This window comes from Orbicella franksi, chromosome 9 (assembly GCF_964199315.1).
Source record: "Orbicella franksi chromosome 9, jaOrbFran1.1, whole genome shotgun sequence".
NCBI lineage: Eukaryota > Metazoa > Cnidaria > Anthozoa > Scleractinia > Merulinidae > Orbicella > Orbicella franksi.
In genome coordinates this window covers 22,892,703-22,915,860 of record NC_138153.1, presented here as the reverse complement: position 1 = coordinate 22,915,860, position 23,158 = coordinate 22,892,703, and the positions used below count along the sequence as shown (strand labels likewise).

The following is a 23,158-nucleotide window of genomic DNA, read 5'->3' as shown; positions in this document are numbered from 1 at the left end:
GGTCCTTTTGATGTTTCATGGGCCTTTTTTATGAGTGTGTTGTGCGAGTAAAACAAACTGTCTATGTCTATGAATCAATAGTTCAGTAAGCTGTTTTTCTCCAGGTGAATAAGACTGATATGTTTTCGAACAAATGCCATATTTTTGCAGAATTGTACAGTTGTAGAACAGTTTGTGTTGCAGTTTGTCAAAATAAGTATAGTAAATATCAAGCCCACACTAGTTTTGTTTGAATTCCTCATGAAGGTCAAATCATTCAGAGCTTTCATCCTTTTCAACTGAAAATTCCTTTGTAATAATATTATTGCTACATAAAGGAATCCTCTTGTTCCCCAACATCCCATACACCAGCCTTGAGAACTCTTAGTATGAAACACTTCATAACTAAAAAAGATTAATGGAAAAAAGTTTTCTAGCAGTGGGCATCTTATGGTGAGGGAAGGAGAGGGGGGGGGGGATAGGGCAGGATACCTCAAAACAAAGCTCAATGAAGAAATCACAAAAAGTAACAGTATTGTTCGAGAATCACTAAAGCATGTTTGTAACAGTGATACAGGTCTAAACGGGTGTACACTAATCGTAATTCACACTTGACCAACCAAAGATTGCAATAACATAACCAACCCCCTAGCTACCCCCCTCTAACTCAGGAACTTTACAATGACTTGTTTATACATGTAACTGATCGTTTCACAACTATACTTGTAAATTGGAAGAATCACTGTTAAGTAAAGTGTCGTGTGCATGCATGTAAAGAGGGATTCGGAAACATTTTTTTTTTATTTTATACAGCCATGTGCATGCCTGAATTACCTCTCTTTGCTGCCAGTTTGATGATAGGTTTGCTTCCCTCTAGTTTCGTATTTGTCCGCTGCTAATCTTAAACTCCATTTCTGAAGGAATAAAGGTTTAATTCCTAAATATTCAGTAACACACTTTAAGATAACATCAGCGCCAATATCTTCAAGAGCAAGATCACTCTTCTTTGAGTCTTGACAACCATAACATTCGTTGATGTTTTGAAGGGAAGCGACGCTACAATTTCTACACTTGCACGTAAAGAACACAAACACTGTCATGGGATAATCAGTTTGATCTACATTGAACGCATGAAGTTAAAATAATTTGAGAAAGTGAACGGACTTGTCTGTTATTACGAAAGTATATTAGTGCGAGATCGAAGAAGGCGCGAAGATAGTAAAGACGCGCCACGCGCTAGTCTTACTAGTATCACTCTTCGACTTCTACATATCATTGCCTTCGAGTCTGTCCATCAGAGCTCGCTCGAGTTCTTTGTCGGCGTCCACCTCCTGGTATTTGGCTGTCCATTCTCCATTGGCCAGAGAGTAGTCAGCATACAAATCAGCACGGTCGTCACCGTTTGACTATTCAGTTTGCGATGTTGATAAGCGTGAGCGGTCATTCTCTTCAGCGACATATTAAATTTCAGAGTTTTCCGAGTCAAAGCTCATTTCAGAATCAGACGAACTAGAAGACATTGTTAGTTAAAACAGAAATCGGTCGACTGCGGAGTCCCAGCGAAAGAACTTGTGCTGTAAAAAGGCTTCTACACTCGGACAAAATAAAAGACCTGACTGGGACAGCCGAAGCATTCATTCTGGATTTGACGTCACAGCTTTAACTCTCCCCAGATTCCCCATGCGCGGTCGCGAACCATTCGAAACTCGGTTTCGAAGGGGCACAGAAATTCGAGGATTTAACCAAATCGAAAAATTTTTGCGGCAAATAACTCCACAAAATAAGCTTTATTATTTTAGCGAAAAAACATTTTTGGTGTTAGGTACACTTTAAGGAAATAAGTAACTGGAGTAATGAAAATAATTAAACTTTAACAAAGGAAATTCTAGATATTCCAGAGAACCTTCAACAAGGGATAATTAAAGATCTCTCTGTTAAATTATTAGCAAAATGATGTTAACTTGTGAGAATCGTTACAAGCTTGTTGCATGCAAATTATAAAGAAAATCTAATGACTAGATTTTCTATAAATAAGCAAAACCGATTTTAAAGGCCTGTTTATATTTATTCATGTTGCCATGGCAACGCAACATACGTCAGTCTAACCATAAAAAAACCAACGTTTGTGTTGTTAACTTGCTTGCTGCCATTTTAAGCGACCGAGGGATCAAGGGTTTTAGAGAAAAAGGCGAATGAACACAGGTATCAAAAACTGTGTTCAGCCACCTCAATGTTTTTCGAGCTAAAATCACTAAAATATTTGAATCAGATTGGAGGGGAATGGAAAACAGTTAGTTGCCCTGGGAACAATGGTTCGATGGTTTCCGCTGCAAATTGACCAAGATAGCTTTATTTCTATATTCGATATAATATTAAGCTGTCTTTCATTTGCATATTTTACACATTTTTCAAACTTAAATATCTCCGGAACTAATGCAGATATTTGCAAGCGGCAAACGGCGTTTTTAATATTTCGTGGAATTCCATGTGATTCACCCAAAAATTCAAGGAGTAAAATTTGATCATAGTACCACGTTAACGTGGTTTAGAAATACTTCGTTTTAGGATCACTAGTGGTTCACCGAGGTTTCCGTAGTGTAGTGGCTATCACGTCCGCCTCACACGCGGGAGGTCGCCGGTTCGAGCCCGGCCGGAAACATTCTTTTTCGTTTCTTTATCTGACTTCTACAGTTGCTTTTTTATGATTGCATGTCTTGATTTCTTTATTAACTGTTTTATGGCACCTTGTATTTTGAGAGTAATGATACTTAAGTAAGAGTAAGCTTGACAAGTAAATTAATCATAATTGAAGGAGGTCAAAATATAATAGCAGACTTCGCTGCATCAGTTAAATTATTTAGCAGTTATTTTTCTGTTGTAATATTATGACAATAGCTTGTACCAAATATTCTCAAAAATGTCCAAATATTCTTCCAAAACTAGTAATTTGTTTTATCCAAGACTCTGATTTCATGTAACAACAGGGAATTAGCTCGAATGGTAGAGCGCCCGCTTTGCATGCGGGAGGTACCGGGATCGATACCCGGATTCTCCATATAGTATTATTTACTTCAAAAGACAAAGTTGAGATTAACACTGATTTTTTAATATTATATGGCAAGTTATTTTCTTCAAAATTTTACAAATAGCAGTAAGTCTTTTTTATTGTTCTAAATTAGTTAATCTGGTGTATTTAAGTCTCCTTTTTCATTTTCGGTTACACCTGACGAAAACTGGTAACCTGTTTTTCAAAATAGCTTCGTAATAGCTAAAGCATCTATACAATGGGGGATTGGCTCAAATGGTAGAGCGCCCGCTTCGCATGCAGGAAGTACCGGGATCGATACCCGGATTCTCCAAATTCAAGATTTTTGCTACCCATGTTAACATTTTTTTTTTGTCTTTTTGCCTTTTCTGTTTACAGTTCTTTCTTACTCATTTACCTGCTCATAAAAAGCAGATAGTGTGCCATAACGTCCTGCAAAAAATTATTGTATTACGCATCATCAGTATTGACTGTTATTCGGATTCTCAATTTTGTCATTGGATAGTTCATTGCTATAGCTTAAAACGTGCATTAAAATTTTCAGTAGGAAACCGTGAATGCACCATATTCTCAATGTTAAGCAGATTTTCATTAAAAATAAATTTATTGAATGCGATTATTATTTTGTTAACTATTTAAGAGGAGCTGGCTCACTAGTGGCAGAACCTAAGTACGGCTTCTTCGACATATGTTGTCATGGCGTCTATAACAGCGGGCCAAAATCCACAGTGGGAGAAAATGGCGGCTGTACATTTTACCACAATGCATTGCGTACATGGATTATCAAAGTAGGCATAAAATCATATCTTTGCAATATTTGTCGCTGTATTACATTAATTGTGTACGCTAGGTTTAAAGCTTTAGGAAGAGTTCTGCGCGCTTTTCATGAGCCTTTCTTAGGGATTTTGACGCTAAGAATTATAGGTAAATGCAACCGTCGCCATCTTGTTCCCCACACTGGATTTTTTTTGGATAATTTTTAGATGGGTTTTCTTATCGCGACATGGACATGAACCCACAAGATTATAGTTTAAATTCCATCGTGTTTAATACGTAATGATTATTTATTTAGTCATTCCAGATTCTTAGCAAATCTATCGATGCCTTCAGTTAATGTTTAATCCTTTAATTCCTGCTATGGAAACAGTGTGGCAAGAGAGTCACACGTGCAGTAACGCCTGGTTTTCGTTAGCGACGCAAGTACAAGCGCAAGCACAAGTGGAAACACAATAATTCTTATTTCACCGTCAAAACGGCCTTGACGCAGGCATATGTACAAGGGCAAGCACAATCCAAGGATATTAACTACACGTGGTTATGTTTGCCCAATGAAAACACTCGACCCAGATCACCTCCCGTCTAAACAGTTTTTCAAAATGGCGGAAAGTTCAAATGATTTTCCTTGTGGTTGAGTTTGCATTGAATTTCGTTTTTACTTGGGTCATCCCTGATGCTTGCGTTCGTACTTGCGCTTGTGCTTGTGTTGCTAGTGAAAACCGGGCTTAACCATGCGCAGCTTTTTGCTTCAATAATAAGACAACCAACGACATCTCTATTATCATTTTTATACTGCTTTCTCTAAAAGCAGTTTAAAAACTCTCTTTTCTGTTTTGATAAGGACTGCACGCAAAACAAAGCAAACCAAATTTGTGTTTCTCTTTTTGCTTTCTTTGCGCGGGAAATGTTTCCTTCCTGATTTAAAAAAGACATTTTCATGGCAGCAGATATTTATTAAAAAAACGTTCAAAGAAGGCTTTGTATATGGTAATGAAACAAATTAAAGGGAGAGTTTCACAGTTCAACGCAAGCCCTAGCTTTCGCGTGCGAATAAAGTATCTTTTTCGCTTACTTTCTTCGCTTTCCTTCTTTCGCTCGTTCGCTCAGTTCTGATGTGATGTGATGTGAATAAACCGTTATTATCGTGATCGTTATCATTATTGGTTTTTTTGACAGTTGAAGCAAATTTGGCTGTAATTTTTCCATATTTGAATAATCCAATTAGTACTATAATTTCTGCATTCAATATTACGTCTTTAGCCTTCAAATGTTTGTCTTATTTACGTAATTACATCACCTTTATTACCGCCGCGTGCATTAATCGCCTGCTCCCGTGACTAGAAGTTGAAAGACTTGAACATAAGCATACTTTTTGTGATGTATTAAAACGTTGCTTTATAAACAGCATACCTTGCCCCTAGACAATCGTTTAGTTCTTAATTAAGGATCTCTGAAACATTTGACGGCTAATATTGGCTTGCTCATTTGACGGTTGACGGTAAAAGCATTGCGGTTTTGACGGTTGACGGTTAATGTTTTGGCCATTTGACGGTTAACTCCATTGAGACCCTCTGCCTAACGATAAAACAAGGATAGCATCGTTTTTGAAAAACTTCAATTTTGAGGGTGCACAAAAGGGTTCTCAATTCCCGCTTTCCCACCCATTTTTTCCTGTTAATCCCGCCATCCCGCCTTTTTTTGCCTGGAAATTCCAATCCCGCCCACTTTTTAAAGGCGTTTCTGTGTTAATTATTAATTTGTTAAATTAACTTTCTAAAAATCAAAATCGTATAAAAGATTACAAAAGAATTCAATGGGTAGCAGATAAATAAGCCAAATGATTATAACGTTTCTTTCAGTAAACGATTTACTGTTTTGTTTTCTTTTGTCCAAGTATCAGTTAAAGAAAAAGATTGTTCATTACCATATTTAAGAGATGGCCCGTAAATACACTTGACAATTTCTTTCAAAGCTTTCAGCGTCTTCACTTTCCTTGAGATCTGGGCTCAGAACTTTTCTTTCAGAAAGAAGGCATTCCTGCTCGCGCATCCTTTTCGTAACATATGGGGACGCAATTCGTAATTCGCATACTTCGTACGGTAAATCACTATCACCGCCATCCCGTGTGGTCATCCTGTCCAAAACAAACCAAGCGCTCTGGAAAAGGTCGAATGACTAGAAAAACTAGAAAGGACCGAGGGACCAAGATTACAGACGCAAGCGTCGAAATTGTCGGAAATGGACAGATGTCATTGATGTCAGAAGTCAACACAAATGATCGCAATCAGTAGAAATAGGAATCAAAGATCTCATACAGTCTCATGGTACTAACGTAGTCAAGCGATAATGGATACGTTTGACAGAACCTGACAGGGCACAGAGCTGTTGCAATTCATTACTTGAAACCTGACACAGCTATACGCACGTCTCTGCCAGCTTGTGGTTTTTGCGCTTGTCAATAACAATTTATGAGGTCATGTAAGAATTGAAATCCCGTATCCCGCTCTGTTCCCTTTACGAATCCCGCATCCCAACCCTATAAAAACACGAAATCCCGCTCCCGCTCGTAATTGTAATTCCCGCTTCCCGCCCCTGTTTTCAGCTCAAATCCCAAATATCACAGCGAAAAAATAACCAAATCCCGCATCCCGCCAAACCTATTGGGGACCCTCAATTTTGAGCATCGTGAGAAGTAGGCAAATGGTCAACTGTTTGCTGTACTTCGTAGACTTATTTTTTTCTGTCTTCCTGTTAAAAAACTAGAAAACTACCAGTTCCCGATTAGCACACCACAGAGTATGGCAGCTTTCATTCGTAACCGGTTTCCGTAATGTAGTGGTTATCACTTCCGCTTAACGCCCGGAAGGTCGCCGGTTCGAGCCCGGCCGGAAAGACATGATTTTTTTTCCTATGAGACTATATCTAACTACCCAACTCTAGCCAGCTCTTACAAAATTTTGGGTCAGCGAAAACAAAACAAAAGGGAAAAAACGAAAGGTGTTGACGTAACTGAGCTCTATTAATCTTTTTTCCTTCAGTAACTTCATATTACGATCGATAGCTTAAATAACGCTATCGAGCTATGATCTTAAAAAAGCTTATGTTATTAATTGTTAGTGGGTTGGTAACCAGAAATGCACGAGTTTTAGTCGGAGAAACCAAAAATCTATTCGCAATTAGTTGACGGTTTACTAAAACTTTTGTGTCAAATGTCAATTTCAACTTTCATATTCTCCAACGACAAAACCATCGTTTTATGCATTTCTATTCTTTTTGTTGTGTTCCAGGGTATTTTAAATGGAGTAGTTAATCAATTTCTTTTATACGTTTTTGCTGATAAGGTTTGGCGAAAAAGAAAGATGATGACATCGACCCTTTCCATTCCAAACAAACCATAACTTTAACCTCTATTATTGTAAAGCATGATGGGAACATCTTTGACGGTGTAGGGTATTTTGGCAATTGAAATTGGTCAGCGGATTCGCGAAAAGTCTAACAGGAAGCTAAGGAGCGATTTTATTTTCAATTATCTCCACATTGTCCAAAAATAAACAGAAAATCAAGGTAAGAAGTTAAAGAAAACAAAAAAAAACAAATGATATTTGCTAGCAATAAAGATAGAAAGTTAAAAAAAAAAAAAATGTAGGAAGCCGGCAGTTAAAACAAATTCAAGATTTCTCTCCACGGGACATCGAATCCTGCCCTCTTGCGGCTGCAAGGTGCGTGAAACTATAGTCGCTAAATGCGAACTTGTTCTTTAACGAACCTCACCAGTTGACTAAATTCACTTAATAGGCCCACTTAAACAATATTTGGCAGAGAAAAGTTCACTTCAAACTTGGAATTAATACTATGTTTTTCCATGTTGAGATTTTTGTAAATGTTGTTGCACAATGCGTAAACTCATCTGAGAACAGTTGCAGGGCCCCAATGAAGAACACCTTTGATGAAGTATGCGCCCTGCTAAACATTCATTATTATGATTATTGTTCTGTGTACTCTTGTAGTTACCAGTCCAACTCCGCAGATTAATTTTCCGCGTCCCTTCAATAAAGCAAGATCAGGAGCTCAAGACCCGGAGCGTCCATCTCCAATACCAACCCTCGGATTCAACCCTTTTCGTATCTTTTTATTTTTAGAATTTGACCTCTGGGATTTTTCGCACCCCGCCTTTCAAACGCCCAATCAAAGCCCAGGTGGTCCCCGAGGGACCCCTAAGTGGTACCAATTCTAAAGCCGACACATTATCTCCTGTCATAGTTTTCGGCTCAACTACAGAAAAGCTCCCGCTATGGACCTTTTGAGGCTGAACACCCTAAGAAGTATTGAGCTATCTTAGTACTGCTGGAAATTACCAAGCGTGAAAGTGGACATGTGACCAACTTAGTACTACATGCATTAACAATGTTTCTTTTAACTATTTTTTTTCTCTTTATTTTTAAAAAATAAAACAATAATACACGAGATTATCTAATGTAGGGTGCCGTAGCTCAGTTGGTTAGAGCGCCTGTCTAGTAAACAGGAGGTCATGGGTTCAAATCCCATCGGTACCTTACAGATGTTGCACTTTTTAATTTTTTATTACCTTTGAAAATTACTCAACGAAGCTTCACATGCTGTACCCCTGGGAATTTTTTTGGTTGTGTTATCCAATGGATTAAATTTTAAGATTACGCAAGACTGAAAAATTTCAAGAATTATATCGAACGTAATTTGCGAATTAATGACCATGCATTATAATATAGATAGGACCCTGCGCACGCTCTGATTAGTCAAAAACCCATGCTTTTTACTCTGGTGATCAGAGTATAAAGAATAGAAAAATCATGTTTTATTGTTTTTCGCCTGTAAAATCTATATCGTAAAGCAAATGAAAAAGCCTAAGCCGTGTATTACACTGTGATAAAACACTCTGGACATTTGAGACCACTCGAGAAATCTACATTTCTACATTTCCCTCGTGTTCTCAAATGCCCATCGTGTTTTATCGCGGTGTAATACACGACTTACGCTTCTTTGTTTGTTGATTATATGTTCATTGCAGTTTTCGTAGTGTAGTGGTTATCACGTCCGCCTCACACGCGGAAGGTCGCCGGTTCGAGCCCGGCCGAAAACATTCCCTTTGATTTCTTTAATTGACATCTGCATTTTTTTGTTTTTTTTTTTGTAATTGTTCGTCTCGATTTCTTTATGGACTGTTTTACGGCAATGAAAATATACTCAAGTAATACTAATCTTGTCAAGTAAATTAACCACAATTGAGGGACGTCAAAATAAAATAGAAGATTTTGCTGCACCATTTCAATTATTTAGTAGTTATTTTTCTGTTGTAATCTCGTGACAATAGTAATATTATGACAAAAATTCTTCCAAAACTAGTAATTTCTTTTATCTAAGACTCTGATTTTCATGTAACAATCGCGGGATTAGCCCAAATGGTAGAGCGCCCGTGTTGCATGCAGGAGGTACCGGTATCGATACCCGGATTCTCCAAATAATGTTATTTCACTCTAAAAGACAAAATTCAGATCAAGAGTGATTTTTTACTATTATTTGGCAAGTTATTTTCTTCCAAATTTTACAAATGGCAGTAACTCTTTTTAATTGTTGCGTTCGACGACGTGGAACGCAAACCTAATTTTGACCTGTGGCTTTTCAGAGTTGGTGTTGCTGTGCACGGTTATAGGCCGAAAAAAACACATTCCTGTCAGGACACCAAAATGGGCACCCCGCTTGATTTTTGCAGGGCCATGTCACAGCCAGTAAACTGGTACCGTTTTAAAATGCTAATACATGTGATAAGACATGTGGCGAACATGTGAGTATGTGAGCAGGTCACGTGAGTTCGTCTTTCCGATGGATCTTTCTTTGACTTCTTTCCATTTAGTCACCGTACGCTTCGCTATTATGTGCTCTCGGCGTTAGATTTTGGCGAATTTACACCCTTCGACGGTAGCATTTATCGAAATCTGAGGGAATTGTCCTTGTTTATTAACACCACTTGGCTTTGGATGATGACCGTGGGAACAGCTACATTTTGATTGCATTTGTTGATTAGTTCCAGTCGCGACAGATAGCTCAGTCTTTATCCGGTCGAAATTTTATTATTTGGAATCGGTGGAAAAGTACTCTGAAGGCAAGACCCATAAGACTACTTTATTCATCAGGGGAAATACTCAAATTAATCGCACGGAGTTTGTTTACGATAAACGACCACGGGAAACGAACACGCGATTGCAAATGCTAGCTTAGAATAATGTACGTAATTTAAATATTCTATGAAACTTGAGAATCTACAGAAACTGGCAGCGTCACGCAACGTATCAACAAATCGTGACCTCTTCACTAGCATGGACTTTGACACTATGCATATCTGACTGTAAAACCTCGATTGCTGCTGAAAAAGTTGAAAGGCAGCTAATGAAATCATTTATTTACGGTATATATATATTTAAGTGAGAGCGTCGAATGCACTCTCGTAATCTTTGATTACTACTAGTTTTAAATTAGTTAACGTGGTGTATTTCAATCTCTTTTTTCATTTTCGGTAACACTTGACGAAAACTGGTGACCTGTTTTTCAAAATAACCTCGCAATAGCTAAGGCATCTGTATAATGGGGGATTAGCTCAAATGGTAGAGCGCCCGCTTAGCATGCGGGAAATACCGAGATCGATACCCGGATTCTCCAAAATCAAGATTTTTGCTACCCATGTTAACATTTTTTTGGTCTTTTCTTTTCTGTTTGCAGTTCTTTTTTCTTAATTTATCTGCTCTTAAAACGCAGGTAGTGTGCCATGACTTCCTGCACAAAATCACTGTATTACTCATCGTCAGTATTCACTGTTATTCGCATTCTCCAATTTTTTATTATCGATTTGTCGTTGGATATTTGTTTATTATTGTTATATTTTAAAACGTGCATTAAAATTTTCTGTAGGAAACCGTGAACGCACCATCTCTCAATGTTAAGCAGATTTTCATTGAAAATATATCTATTGAATGCGATCATTATTTTCTTAAATCTTCGGCAGTGTCATGGCGTCAGTAACAGCGCGCCAAAATCCACAGTGGGAAAAAATGGCGGCTGTACATTTTAGGACAATGGCTGGCGTACCTGGATTATCAAAGTATTACAACATTTGTCGCTGAATTGCATTAATTGTGTACGTTAGGTTTAAAGTTTTAGGAAGTTTTCTGTGCGTTTCCATGAGCGTTTCTTAGGGATTCAGTTGACGCTAAAAACTATTGTTAAATGCACCAGTCGCCATCTTGTTGCCCACAGTGGATTTTTTTGGGATAACTTTGGATGGGTTTTCTTATCGCGACATCGACATGAACCCACAAGCTTATAGTTTAAATTTCATCGTGTTTAGTAAGTAATGATCATTCATTCATTCATTCATTCCAGATTCTTAGCAAAGCTGTGGTTGCCTTCAGTTAATCTTCAATCTTCTAATTTCTGCTCTGCAAATAGGGTGTGAAGAGAGTCACACGTGCTGTCATCATACGCAGCTTTTTGCTTCACTAATAGGACAACCAAGTACAACTCTATCAGCATGTTTATACTACTTTTTTTTTAAAAGCAGTTTAAAAAACTCCCTTTTTTGTTTTGATAAGAACTGCATGCAAACAATAGCAAGCCAAATTTGTGTTTTTCTTTTTACTTTCTTTGCGCGGGAAATGTTTCGTTGTTCATTAAAAAAAAGACATTTCCAGGGCAGCAGATATTTATTAAAACATGTTCAAAGAAGGCTTTGTATATGGTAAACAAATCAAAGGGAGAGTTTCACAGTTCAACGCAAGCCCTAGCTTTTGCGTAAGAATGAAGTATCTTTTTCGCTTACTTTCTTCGCTTTTCTTCTTTCGCTCGTTCGTTCAGTTCTTTACATGCAATACGCCAGTCATGAAAAAGGGCCAAAGAAATCGATGCTGTTACGACTTGTAAAATATTTTGACAAAATATTAAACATGGGGCCTATCCGGGAGTCGAACCGAGGACCTCTCGCACCCGAAGCGAGAATCATACCACTAGACCAACAGGCCAAAAAAAATGAATACATACTACAAACTACGGTAAATCTGGTTTAAAACAGGTTAATTTACCAGTACGTTACTACCTTCACGTTGAGTAACATCCAAAAAATTAAAGTGTGAGATTTTCCGGATCAACTCAGTTATGAATTGTGTTGCCATATTTTGTTGCTTCTTCTTTCTTTCTTTTTTAATCAAAGCAACGTGCAAATAAAAACAAAAAAAGAAAAGACAGGTACTGCATGGGCCGGAATTATTGGGATTTTTACGTTACCGTGCGAAAAATGTTTCATATATTATATAGCATATAAGTTTCTGAATTTGTAATTTCTAACCGATCAAATTCAACAGTACCACTATTTAACCGTAGAATTTTCTGTTCTAAGCGCAAAATAGGTCGGTGAGTTTACTTCTGTTTAAAAACAGAAATCAGAAACAAATCAGTAGATAGTGTTATCTCAGCTGGCTTACTTAAACAAAAAGATGGTCCGTATGTGTGAGGGTCGAACTCACGACCTTGGCGTTATCAGCACCACGCTCTTTATTCTCGTTGCTGTCTTATTTAGTATGAGCTGTAATACGAAAGCTTGGGTACAGTGAGATTGAGAACCGGCTTAGCAATTTGGCATCAAGAGTTTCTGGGGAATTAGCTCAAATGGTAGAGCGTCCGCTTAGCATGCGAAAGGTGCCGGGATCGATACCCGGATTCTCCAGATTGTGTTTTTCTTCAAAATCATTATTTTCCCAGATTCAACAACTCTTTCTTATGTAAATACGGGTGTATGTTTCCAATTAAAAAGTATTACCTTTGGGAGAACCTCAATCGGACCTGTGTGGTCTTTGGCTTTTGCTTACATAGCAAAAAAGTAAAATCGTGATTCTAGCGGAACATAACCTCAGTGAATTAAAGCGTCCGCGTGAATAAAATAATAAAATAGCTTTACTTTCTGTCCATCATCATTAAATAGGAACCAAACCGAAAAGACCTAAAACTCGGTATGAATTTGTTAAGAACAGCATATAGTAGTAGGCTGAACCTTACGCTATTTTCAAATCGATGGCGATCTATAACATCAGTCGGTAATTACATTTACACAAAACTGATTCTCGCACGTGGATTAAATGCTCTGTTTGTTTTAATCTTTCCCGCTATGAAATAAATACTAAGTGATTACGATCGCCGAATTTTCAATTAATTTCCTCTCCCACGAGAAAGCAAAATTAATATAAAACTGCCATCGCTGTACCAACTACCGAGCTGGATTAAAAAGTTTCACAAGATTTCATTGTTAATCAATTTCATTCTCCGAAGAACGATTCAATTTTTTTTAAAATTGCGTTTGCTGTCATTTATAGACAACAAAATTGATTACCCCTTTGCATTAAAGGTCAATTGCTTTGATAACATCTTTTTAACTGGTTACAAGCCATTTGCTTTGGCACAAACTTCAACGTTCAACAGATCTTCAATCGCTAACAAGTAACGTCTTTAAACATTTCAGGGAATTCTACAACGAACGGGACAATAGTGGAGTTAGTTAAGAAAGCCTCAAAAGGAAAACTTTCATCTTACGATCGACAAGTTATTGATTTGTTTGTCAGCGTCAGTAGTTATCGGAGTTGGAATCGCTGGAAATATTTCAGTCCTGTTAATAATCAAGAGAACCCAGTCGCTTCAAACCGCTCAGAATTATTTATTGGCAAATCTAGCGGCTGCCGATGTTACAAGTCTCCTGTTTTGTGGTTTTTGCCTCATCCCAATGATTAGGGTCCTTCCAGATGAAGCTGTTGGAACTGTTCTCTTTATGTTCTCTGTCGGCTTCAACTTTCCTCTGAATGCTACGGTTGTCTCGGTATTCACGCTTACAATCCTAGCAATAGAACGTTATAATGCAGTAGTAAGATCTCTACGGATGTTGCAGCTTACGAGAGAAACGGTTCGATACGCGATTATTGGCACGTGGATGGCGTCCGTTGCCTTAAACACACCGTTGTTTGTGTACACAAACTACAAGTTCAAGACAGCAGCTTGCCGACAGATGTACAGGCAGAACGCAGAGTTAACTCACATTATCTTCTACATAATTTTTGTTTTCACTCTTCCTTTTCTCGTTATTAGCTTTTGCTACAGCAAACTTGTGAAATCGCTCAATCACATAAGTGCGGTTACACCTGATAGCAATATCCCAGAAAAAAAATACTCATGCGACAACGAAAACAACTCTTGAAGATGTCGCTGACAGTTACTTTTGTTTCCGGGGCGTGTGTTTCACCTGCCAGTGTTGCTACTGCCCTTCGCTATTTTCGGATGGTAAGCCAAACCGTGCGGGCTTTTGGGCTATTGCTGCTTTTTATAAGTTCTGTGGTAAATCCATTCATTTATGCATTTAACAGCTCAAATTATCGACGCGCTTTTAAAACATTACTCAAATGTAAATAGACGCCCTGGATTACATTTGTTGCGTAAGTTCAGCGACATTTCTTTGGTCGACTTGTCTCGTTTGATGAGTCTACATTTCTTTCTTCTTTCATTGCTGTAAGAGTAGTTCGCTCCACGATGGGAGGCTGGGTGTGAGGACGGATAACTACGATGGACTAGCATCCCATCCATGGACAGAAAAATACTCTCAGTTGTTTAATTCAACGGAGACTGGGATAAGCTCTGCCGTGTGGGGGCTAGCAAGGCGCAGGTGCGACCATTTAACGTTTCCTTACCATCCAGTGTCAAAGGAGGCCGGCAATTTCACTTCTAAAAGATGAAATTCAACCTTTAACTTCCAGGTTTCAATAAAGCGAGTCGTAAAGGCAAGAGTAATTTTTCAAAGAATCTTTGTGTTATCTGCGTTATAAGGCTGTTATGAGAAAGGTTGCGTTACAAAAGCGTAACTGAAAGCGTACCCCGCGCCAATACCGAAAGGTGTTTCGGGTATTGTTGCTTTACCGCTGGTCGATTGAAGTCCACGTTGTTACAGAGGGACAGCGGAAAATTCATTAATAGGAGTATTCGCATCTTCTCTGATAGCTAGAGAAAATTATCCAAATAAAAAGTTTACAAACCGTTATTTGTTCAACAATGGTCGGAAAAACATCTGCCTTCAAAAAGAATAAAAGCTGCATATTAGCTAATAATATAAAGATTGGGTATCGATCCCGGTACCTCCCGCATGCTAAGCGGGCGCTTTACCATTTGAGCTAATTCCCCAAAGCGTAAGCATATACAAGTTGCTATAACTATTGAAAAACCAATGTTTGAGGCACGACCTGGTAATTAGTTTTAAGCTTTTTTCTAAAAAATTTACTTAGAATTTCATTTTAGAAAAACAGATCATTTAATAAAATATGTTGCTTTTTATTCTAGTTCCTTGTTATTTAGAACATAAGCTACTGATACTGATGAGACATTACTGGAAGGTATATGAGAAACAACTGCCAATAAATAATTTCGGGATAACTATCTTTCAACAAAAATGTCCTCATCACGCATTTGAGAAAGCTCGTTAACAATATATACATACATCTTAAAGAATAAAACCAAATCAGTTTGAACAAAGCCAATAAGTGGGTGCTGTTCCTCATTAGACCAAACTTTTGATAACGTTCTTGTACAAAGGCAGTAATACTTAAAAAAAACGGCACCGAGGTTAATTTGTCTGGTCCGTTAGCTCAGTCGGCAGAGCGTGGTGCTGATAACGCCAAGGTCGTGAGTTCGACCTTCACACGGACCAACTTTTCCTTTTAAGTAAACCAGCTGGAAAATGCACTTTTAAGATTTCTAACTGACTGTACTCTGATTTCTCTTTTCCTTTATTTTTTTTTCATTAGTTAATTTCCCCTGATCAGTTAAAAACAAGAGGACTAGATCAAAATTACTTTAGTTTGATATTTTCCAAGAAGTCGTTGGAAATGTTTCCCGGCCAACAGAAACACCTAGTTAAGTCATATTTTAATCTAGAAGGGCTTCGTAGTAGTCACTTGGAATTTTCTGCGCAAAAACAAAAGTGATTCTTTAAAGAAGAAAGGTATTCCGTTGTTTCATATGGCCGTTGTGACGTCACAAAAACCATCGTAAAATTGTGTTTCGTTATGATGTTGTTTTCATTGACAAAAGAGTATTAAAAAAGGCCTGTCCAGGAGCGGAACCCGGGACCTCTAGCACCAAAGCGAGAATCATACCACTAGACCAACAGGCCACACGTGGTTGGACATCATTTGACAAAGGTCTTAATCTACCTGTTAAGAAGATAGGTCCGAAGTGGCGTGACGCGCGAATAGCGCGCGCGTGCACGGAAGCATTTTGAATTTAAGTTACGCGTACGTTAGTTGCGCGTACGAATTTAATTTGCGTGGACGTTTTTCGGCAGAGTTTTAGACAGTTTCCAGTGAGCAGTTGTTATGCCTTTTAGAGAGTTTTGTGCCGTTTAGAGTTTACCGTTTTAACGATTTTGAAGTGTTTTGGTCGAGCACCGTTTCCGTTTACCGCTCACGAACATTTTCTGGCGACTACGAGGGGAGAAAAGTATGAACTGGTGTTTGCTTTGAGGTGTCGTTTCGTGTTTTGAGTTTTTGAGTTGTGCAGTCATGGCCTCCGATACCGATGATACCGCTGTTACCAAATTTACCGAGGAAAACGCCGAACAAACAGGACTAGGTGGAGTTGAGAAAAAGAAAGAAACGGACATTCTGTTATTACAGATAAAGAAGCGAAAGCGTACCGAAAAAACAAAAGTCACGAAACTCCGACATGAGCTGGAAAGAGTTTGTCTTAAAGATTCCGAGTTACCGGTCAACGAAAGCGTGATTGAGCAGCTTTGGACAGCCCTGGAAAATGCACAGGAAACTTTGGAGGAACTGACTGCGTTCTATGTCAAGGTCGGAGATGAATCTGGAAAAAACGAAGCCATTGAAGAGTCGGAAACTATCGAAAAAGAAGTACAGAGACCGATTGAAGCTGGGCAAACTGTAATAAAGGCTCGCGCGCGCAAAACCGTAGATACAAGCCAGCCGATTAGCGTGAACAGAACGGATAGCTACGACCTGCAGGCTGCCCAGCAGTATCAGCTGAACGAGAGTATCGGAAATCACGATGACCGAAGCCGAGTTTTGAAGCCGTTAAAGGTCCCGACGTTCAATGGTGACAAACACAAGTTTGAAGATTTTTGGGCTCTCTTTACAAGTCTAGTAGACGAGTCAGCGGAGCCAGCGAATCTGAAAATGGCAAGACTACGACAATATCTGACGGGGAATGCGTTGGAAGCCGTCCGCGGTTTAGGAGTCTCAGCTCCAGAATACGAAGAAGCCAAAGAAATATTAAAAACAAAACATGGTGGCGCGCGCCGATTTCTGCGAGCCTACATGGATCAACTAGAACAGATGCCATTAATCAGAAGTAAAGATATTCACGCTCTGGAGAGGTTTGCAGACCTTGTGCGGATCACCGTGGTAAAACTACAGGTGGAAGGAAAAGACGGAGAGCTAGGCGACGGAACTCTTCATAGTCTACTAGTAAAGAAGTTGCCTGATCGTCAGCTAGAGAATTACAGCCGCTGGTTAAGCGAACGCGCAAGAGAAAAATCAGTCACAGCTTTCAGGGACTGGCTTAAAGATGAGGTCAGATTCCGAGTTGAAACAACCGAAATGGCGAACGAGATTGAATCGAAGATTTTCGAGCACGTTAGCCCGCCAAGAGCACCCAAGTACCCGGATCTTGGTAGATTGCGAAATTTCCATACTGCTGTAATCGGAGATAGATGGAATAAGAAACGTGCGTTCTCCCTGTTCTCTCTGTCAAAGTCGCGATCATGGTGTGTGGTTCTGCAAACATTTTCACGACAAAGGAGTGGATCACCGCTGGCAGTTCGCCAAAGAAAAGAAGCTATGTTTTCGCTGCCTAGCCACTGACCATAGGGGGAAAGATTGCAGAAAAGCATGCATATGAGGGATAGATGGTTGCCCTCGAAATCATCACCGCCTTCTTCATGGACTTGAAAAGTTCTCAGAAACCGGACCGCTAACTACGTTGCCCCGTGTTGACGAAGAAAGACACCCAGTCGTTCCTTGGGAGGGGGTGCCCGTTGTGACCATGACCAGCCAACTGAATCATATTCGTTACGAACTGTCCCTGTGTGGATGAAGGCTAATGGTAGAAAAGTGAAGATAAATGCTATCCTCGATGACGCATCAAACGAGACTTTCGTAAACTAGGAAGTTGCTGGGGTACTGGGACTGCAAGAACCTTTTCAGAACGTTCAAGTTCATGTTCTCAATAATACAGTAGAAACCTTTCAGTCCATGCCGTTAAATATTGAAATTGAAAGCGTCGATGGGCAATTCTCAAAAGAAATCAGCGTAAAAACGTGCCCGCAGAAAGTCACAGGCAATTACAGAGTTGTGAATTGGACCGAACATCAGAATAAATGGCCTCACCTGACCCAGTGCAGCTTTGCCAAGCCCGCAAACAATGGAGTTGTCGATCTTTTGGTTGGCGTTGATAACGCTGAACTCCACTATTCTCATGTTGATCTCAACGGGAAAAGTGGCGGACCCATCGCCCGCCTTAGACCACTTGGGTGGAGTTACATTGGTGCGCCTGACGAAAACGAAGCTACGAGAACGCGATCTCACGTCATTCGTGCATTGTTTACAAAAGAACCTGTATGGAGCGACGAAAGAGAATCTTTTTGCGATGTCGATAACAGCCTTAAGAGATTCTGGGAAATCGAGAAGTCTGGCACAGAACGTACTGACAGACTCGTACTCACCGAGGAAGAGCGACTAGCCTTAAATAAGGTGAAAGATTCTCTCAAGTATGAAAAAGGAAGATATCGCGTGGCTGTTCCCTGGAAAGACGAGAAGCCCGAGCTCCCTGACACTAAGCCGATGGCACTGTCCCGCCTCAGAAGCACCGAGAGAAACTTAAAGAAAGACGACCGTGTCGCTGAAGATTATAAAGCAACTATCCAGGCCTATGTTGAAAAGGGATATCCGCGAAAGGTTCCTTTGGACGAGCAGCTGCCAAAGAACGTATGGTATTTGCCACATTTCCCGATCGTGAGGATGGATAAAACGACAACGAAAGTACGAATTGTGTTTGACTGTGCCGCTATATGCAATGGCATTTCTCTGAATGACATGCATGATCTATGCTGGACCGATACTACAGCAAGATCTTTTCAACGTGCTTGTCTGTTTCCGTCGAAACCCTGTTGGTATCGCTTGCGACAAAAGAAATGTACCTCCAAATAGAGATTGAGGAGCAGTACCGTTCCCATTTCCGACTGTTGTGGAGAGACCTGGACCCCAGCCGAGAGCCGGACGTATTCGAGTTCAGCCGTGTAGTGTTTGGAAAGAATTCGGCCCCTATGGAGTCGCAGTTTGTAGCGCAGGGGAACGCTCGAAGAAACCAAGACCGTTATCCCCTTGCCGCTGAAACCGTCCTTAAGTCAACCTACATGGACGACTCTATTGACAGTGTTGAAAATGACGAAGAAGGAGTGGAGCTGTACCGTAAATTGAAAGCGCTGTGGGGAATTGCCAACATGCATGCCAGAAAGTGGATCTCCAACTCACCAAAAGTTATCGAAGCCATTCCGATAGAAGAACGCGCTACAGAGATCGTGATAAACAGCGGCCAAGATCCTATAGTAAAGACACTAAAAATCTCGTGGAACAGCACCGAGGACTTGTTTACCGTAACCGCCTCTCCGGTTTCGCCAGATTTCCAGACAACAAAGCGAAACGTCCTACGTAAAGTGGCAACGATATTTGATCCTCTGGGATTTGTGTGCCCGTACTTTATTGTTGCCAATATTCTACTTCAGGAGCTGTGGATGCGAGGTTACGATTGGGATGACGAAGTACAAGATGAAATAGCCAACAAAATTGGAGATTGGTTCGAGCAGTTGAATAATCTGAAAGAGGTGAAGATTCCCCGATGCCTACGAAGTCCAGAGCCTGTCAAGTCGAAGCGCATTGTGACATTTGTTGACGCCTATCAACAAGCTTATGTTGCAGCTGTTTTTATCCGGTGCAAATATCATAACGATGCCGTCACTAGTCGGGTTATTGCAGCCAAGAGCAAAGTAGCACCGTTGACTCCGATGACAGTCCCTAGACTGGAGCTTATGGGCGCGATTCTTGGCCTGCGCTTAACACAGTCCTTGTTGACGGTCCTGGAAGTACCAATGCAGAGCGTGACGGTTTATTGTGACAGTACAGATGTCCTATGGTGGCTTCGAGGGCGTGGTAAAGACTTCCTTTGTAACGAACCGAATTGGTGAAATACAGATGTTCACCGAACCGTCACAGTGGCAGCACCTCTCTACCGAGGAGAATCCAGCCGATTTGTGCACAAGAGGTGCAACCCCTTCAGGTTTAGCTGGGTGTTCCTTGTGGTGGAATAGCTCCGACTGGTTAACAAAGGATTCCAGTGAGTGGTCAAAGATGCCAGTCCTGAACAGACCTAGCGAAATGCCAGAGATAAAAACCTCAAAGAGGAAAGAGGACGCGAATGCCTTAGACCAATTACGAAACTGATTCCGCTTGGAATTAATTGATAGTCAGTTATTTAGAGACACACTAAGACTACCTCCCAGTGTGGGCAGGGGAAAAATGTTGAGAAGACAGGTCCGAAGTGGCGTGACGCGCGAATAGCGCGCGCGCGAAGGAAAACATTTTGAATTTAAGTTACGCGTACGTTATTTGCGCGTACGAATTTAAGTTGCGTGGATGTTTTTTGACAGAGTTTTAGACAGTTTCCAGTGAGCAGTTGTTGTGCCTTTTAGAGAGTTTTGCGCCATTTGGAGTTTACCGTTTTACCGATTTTGAAGTGTTTTGGCCGAGTACCATTTCCCTTTACCGCTCACGAACACTACCTTTTTCTGTTCAACTGGTACTGTAACACCTGTTATGTGTTGTCTCATTGGCCAAGATATTTACTATCCAAATCTTCCGGGTTTTCGCTTTTCATGTCTTTCGAGCATGATACAAGGTAGCAGAAACCTTACACAAGTTAAAATTTCATCCACAAAAATAAATTTGATGAAAATTGTACAAAATCGTTCGAAGGAAGTCTCCGTGGCGCAATCGGTTGGCGCATTCGGCTGTTAACCGAAAGGTTGGTGGTTCAAGTCCACCCGGGGACGGTTCTTTTTGTTTTCGTAATTATTTTCTATATAGTTAGAGTCAGGATTCCATCCATCCATCCTGTTTGCATAATTTTTAGTTGTAATACATGTAAGTAGATCTTCTCAAATAAACAGGTACTGCGCGGATGTGATGTGAATAAACCGTTATTATCGTGATCGTGATCGTTGACGGTTGAAGTGAATTTGGCTGTAATTTTTCATAAGAGGGTACAAATTTGCCCATATTTGAGTAATCCAATTAGTCCTGTAATTTGTGCATTAAATATGAGGTCTTTATTCTTCAGTCAACTGTTTGTCCAATTAACATAATCATATCATTAATTTTTTGGTCGTATGACGGTTTATAGCACCAATCATTGGTAACTGGTTTCCGTAGTGTAGTGGTTATCACGTCCGCTTTACACGCGGAAGGTCGCCGGTTCGAGCCCGGCCGGAAACATCTTTTTTAATTTTTTTTTTTGACTTCGGCAGTGTTATTATGATTGCATGCTCGATTTCTTTATGAACTGTTTTATGGCATCTTGTATTTTGAGGGTGAAAATATACTCAAGTAATAGTAATTTTGACCAGTAAATTAACCATAACTGAGGGATGTTAAAGTATAATAGCAGACAGTTAAGTTATTTAGTAGTTATTTTTCTGTTGTAATATTATGACAATAGCTTGTACCATATATGCTCAAAAATGTTCAAAAATTCTTCCAAAACTAGTTACTCTTAAAACTAGACTCTGTTTTTTCATGTAACAATCGGGGGATTAGCTCAAATGGTAGAGCGCCCGCTTTGCATGCGGGAGGTACCAGGATCGATGCCCGGATTCTCCATATAATATTATTTTACTCCAAAAGACAAAATTTAGATCAAGAGTGACTTTTTAATTGGCAAGTTACTTTCTTCAAAATTTTACAAATAGCAGTAAGTATTTTTAAATGCTCTAAATCTTTAATGTGGTGTATTTAAATCTCCTCTTTCATTTTCGGTAACACTTGACGAAAACTGGTGAGCAGTTTATCAAAATAGCCTCGCAATAGTTAAGGCATCTGTACAATGGGGAATTAGCCCAAATGGTAGAGCGCACGCTTTGCATGCGTTTGCTACCCATGATAACACTTTTTTTTTGTCTTTTTGTCTTTTTTGTTTGCAGTTCTTTTTCCTCATCTATCTGCTCATAAAACGCAGGTAGAGTGCCATAACTTCCTGCAACAAAATTACTGTATCGCTCATCATCAGTATTGACTGTTATTCGGATTCTCCAATTTTTTTTTTTTTTTAATCAATTTGCCATTAAATATTTGTCTTTCAAGTTAGAATTTAAAACGTGCATTGAAATTTTCTGTAGGAAACCGTGAACGCACCATACTCTCGATGTTAAGCAGATTTTCATTGAAAATATATTTATTGAATGCGATTGTTATTTACTTAAATCTTTAAGATGAGCTGGCTCACTGGTGGCGGAGCCTAAGTGCGGCTTCTTGCACACAAGGTGTCGTGGCGTCTGTAACAGTACGCCAAAATCCACAGTGGGAAACAATGGCGGCTGTACATTTTGCCACACTGAATGCATGGCGTACCTGGATTATCAAAGTAGGCATCAATTAATATCTTTGCAACATTTGTTACTGTATTAAATTCATTGTGCACGCTGGGTTTAAAGCTTTAGAAAGTTTTCTGTGCATTTTTCAGGAGCGTTTATTACGGATATTGACGCTAAGAATTATTAGTAAATGCACCGGTCACAATCTTGTTCCCCACAGTGGATTTTTGGAGAAATTTTTACATAGGTTTCTTATCGCAACATCGACATGAAACCACAATCTTATAACTTAAGTTCCATTGTTTTTAATTAACAATTATTCCATGAAACCGCGTTGGATATGAAGTGATAAATAACCAACGAGCGCGTAGCGCGAGTTGGTTATGATCACTTCATATCCAACAAGGTCGAATGGAATAATTGTTTTAGTATATTCTTAATCGGGTTTTTGCCGCCGATTTTTATTTCAACAATTTTACAGAGCGGAAAATTTTTAAACTTGGCGCACTGTTTTCCATATAAGGTAAAACTCCGACTAATGGCTCATAGTCGGAGTTTTTGAGCCAATCAGAGAGCTAGAAATGCAATAGTCGGAGCTGAGAATATACTAATAAGTAATATTCATTCATTCATCGCAGATTCTTAGC

General features: G+C 39.6%; 1 protein-coding gene and 8 non-coding genes across 9 annotated transcripts; 8 read left to right on the top strand and 1 right to left on the bottom strand.

Moving 5' to 3' along the window:
- The first annotated feature begins 2,565 nt into the window (after positions 1 to 2,565).
- Positions 2,566 to 2,638, top strand: Trnav-cac (transfer RNA valine (anticodon CAC)). The gene has a single exon. It is a non-coding gene; the product is annotated as a tRNA-Val (tRNA).
- A 5,643-nt stretch (positions 2,639 to 8,281) lies between these two features.
- On the top strand, positions 8,282 to 8,355 carry Trnat-agu (transfer RNA threonine (anticodon AGU)). Its single transcript has one exon. It is a non-coding gene; the product is annotated as a tRNA-Thr (tRNA).
- A 490-nt stretch (positions 8,356 to 8,845) lies between these two features.
- On the top strand, positions 8,846 to 8,918 carry Trnav-cac (transfer RNA valine (anticodon CAC)). Its single transcript has one exon. It is a non-coding gene; the product is annotated as a tRNA-Val (tRNA).
- Positions 8,919 to 11,775: 2,857 nt separating this feature from the next.
- Positions 11,776 to 11,847, bottom strand: Trnap-cgg (transfer RNA proline (anticodon CGG)). Its single transcript has one exon. It is a non-coding gene; the product is annotated as a tRNA-Pro (tRNA).
- A 628-nt stretch (positions 11,848 to 12,475) lies between these two features.
- Positions 12,476 to 12,548, top strand: Trnaa-agc (transfer RNA alanine (anticodon AGC)). Its single transcript has one exon. It is a non-coding gene; the product is annotated as a tRNA-Ala (tRNA).
- A 2,939-nt stretch (positions 12,549 to 15,487) lies between these two features.
- Positions 15,488 to 15,560, top strand: Trnai-gau (transfer RNA isoleucine (anticodon GAU)). The gene has a single exon. It is a non-coding gene; the product is annotated as a tRNA-Ile (tRNA).
- A 3,410-nt stretch (positions 15,561 to 18,970) lies between these two features.
- On the top strand, positions 18,971 to 21,284 carry LOC145497949 (uncharacterized). The gene is made up of 2 exons (XM_081477827.1): positions 18,971 to 20,030; positions 20,119 to 21,284. The coding sequence occupies exons 1-2, from the start codon at positions 18,975 to 18,977 to the stop codon at positions 20,365 to 20,367; spliced, it is 1,305 nt and encodes a 434-aa protein (XP_081333953.1). The 5' UTR covers positions 18,971 to 18,974; the 3' UTR covers positions 20,368 to 21,284.
- On the top strand, positions 20,902 to 20,975 carry Trnan-guu (transfer RNA asparagine (anticodon GUU)). Its single transcript has one exon. It is a non-coding gene; the product is annotated as a tRNA-Asn (tRNA).
- Positions 21,285 to 21,344: 60 nt separating the features above from the next.
- On the top strand, positions 21,345 to 21,417 carry Trnav-uac (transfer RNA valine (anticodon UAC)). Its single transcript has one exon. It is a non-coding gene; the product is annotated as a tRNA-Val (tRNA).
- Positions 21,418 to 23,158: the final 1,741 nt, after the last annotated feature.

Excerpts from the sequence above, each read along its gene's own strand:
- LOC145497949 (XM_081477827.1), top strand. The coding sequence starts at position 18,975 with ATGCTGGACCGATACTACAGCAAGATCTTTTCAACGTGCTTGTCTGTT. Across the intron at positions 20,031-20,118 it reads TACCAATGCAGAGCGTGACG|ATGTTCACCGAACCGTCACA; the intron begins GTTTATTGTGAC and ends GGTGAAATACAG.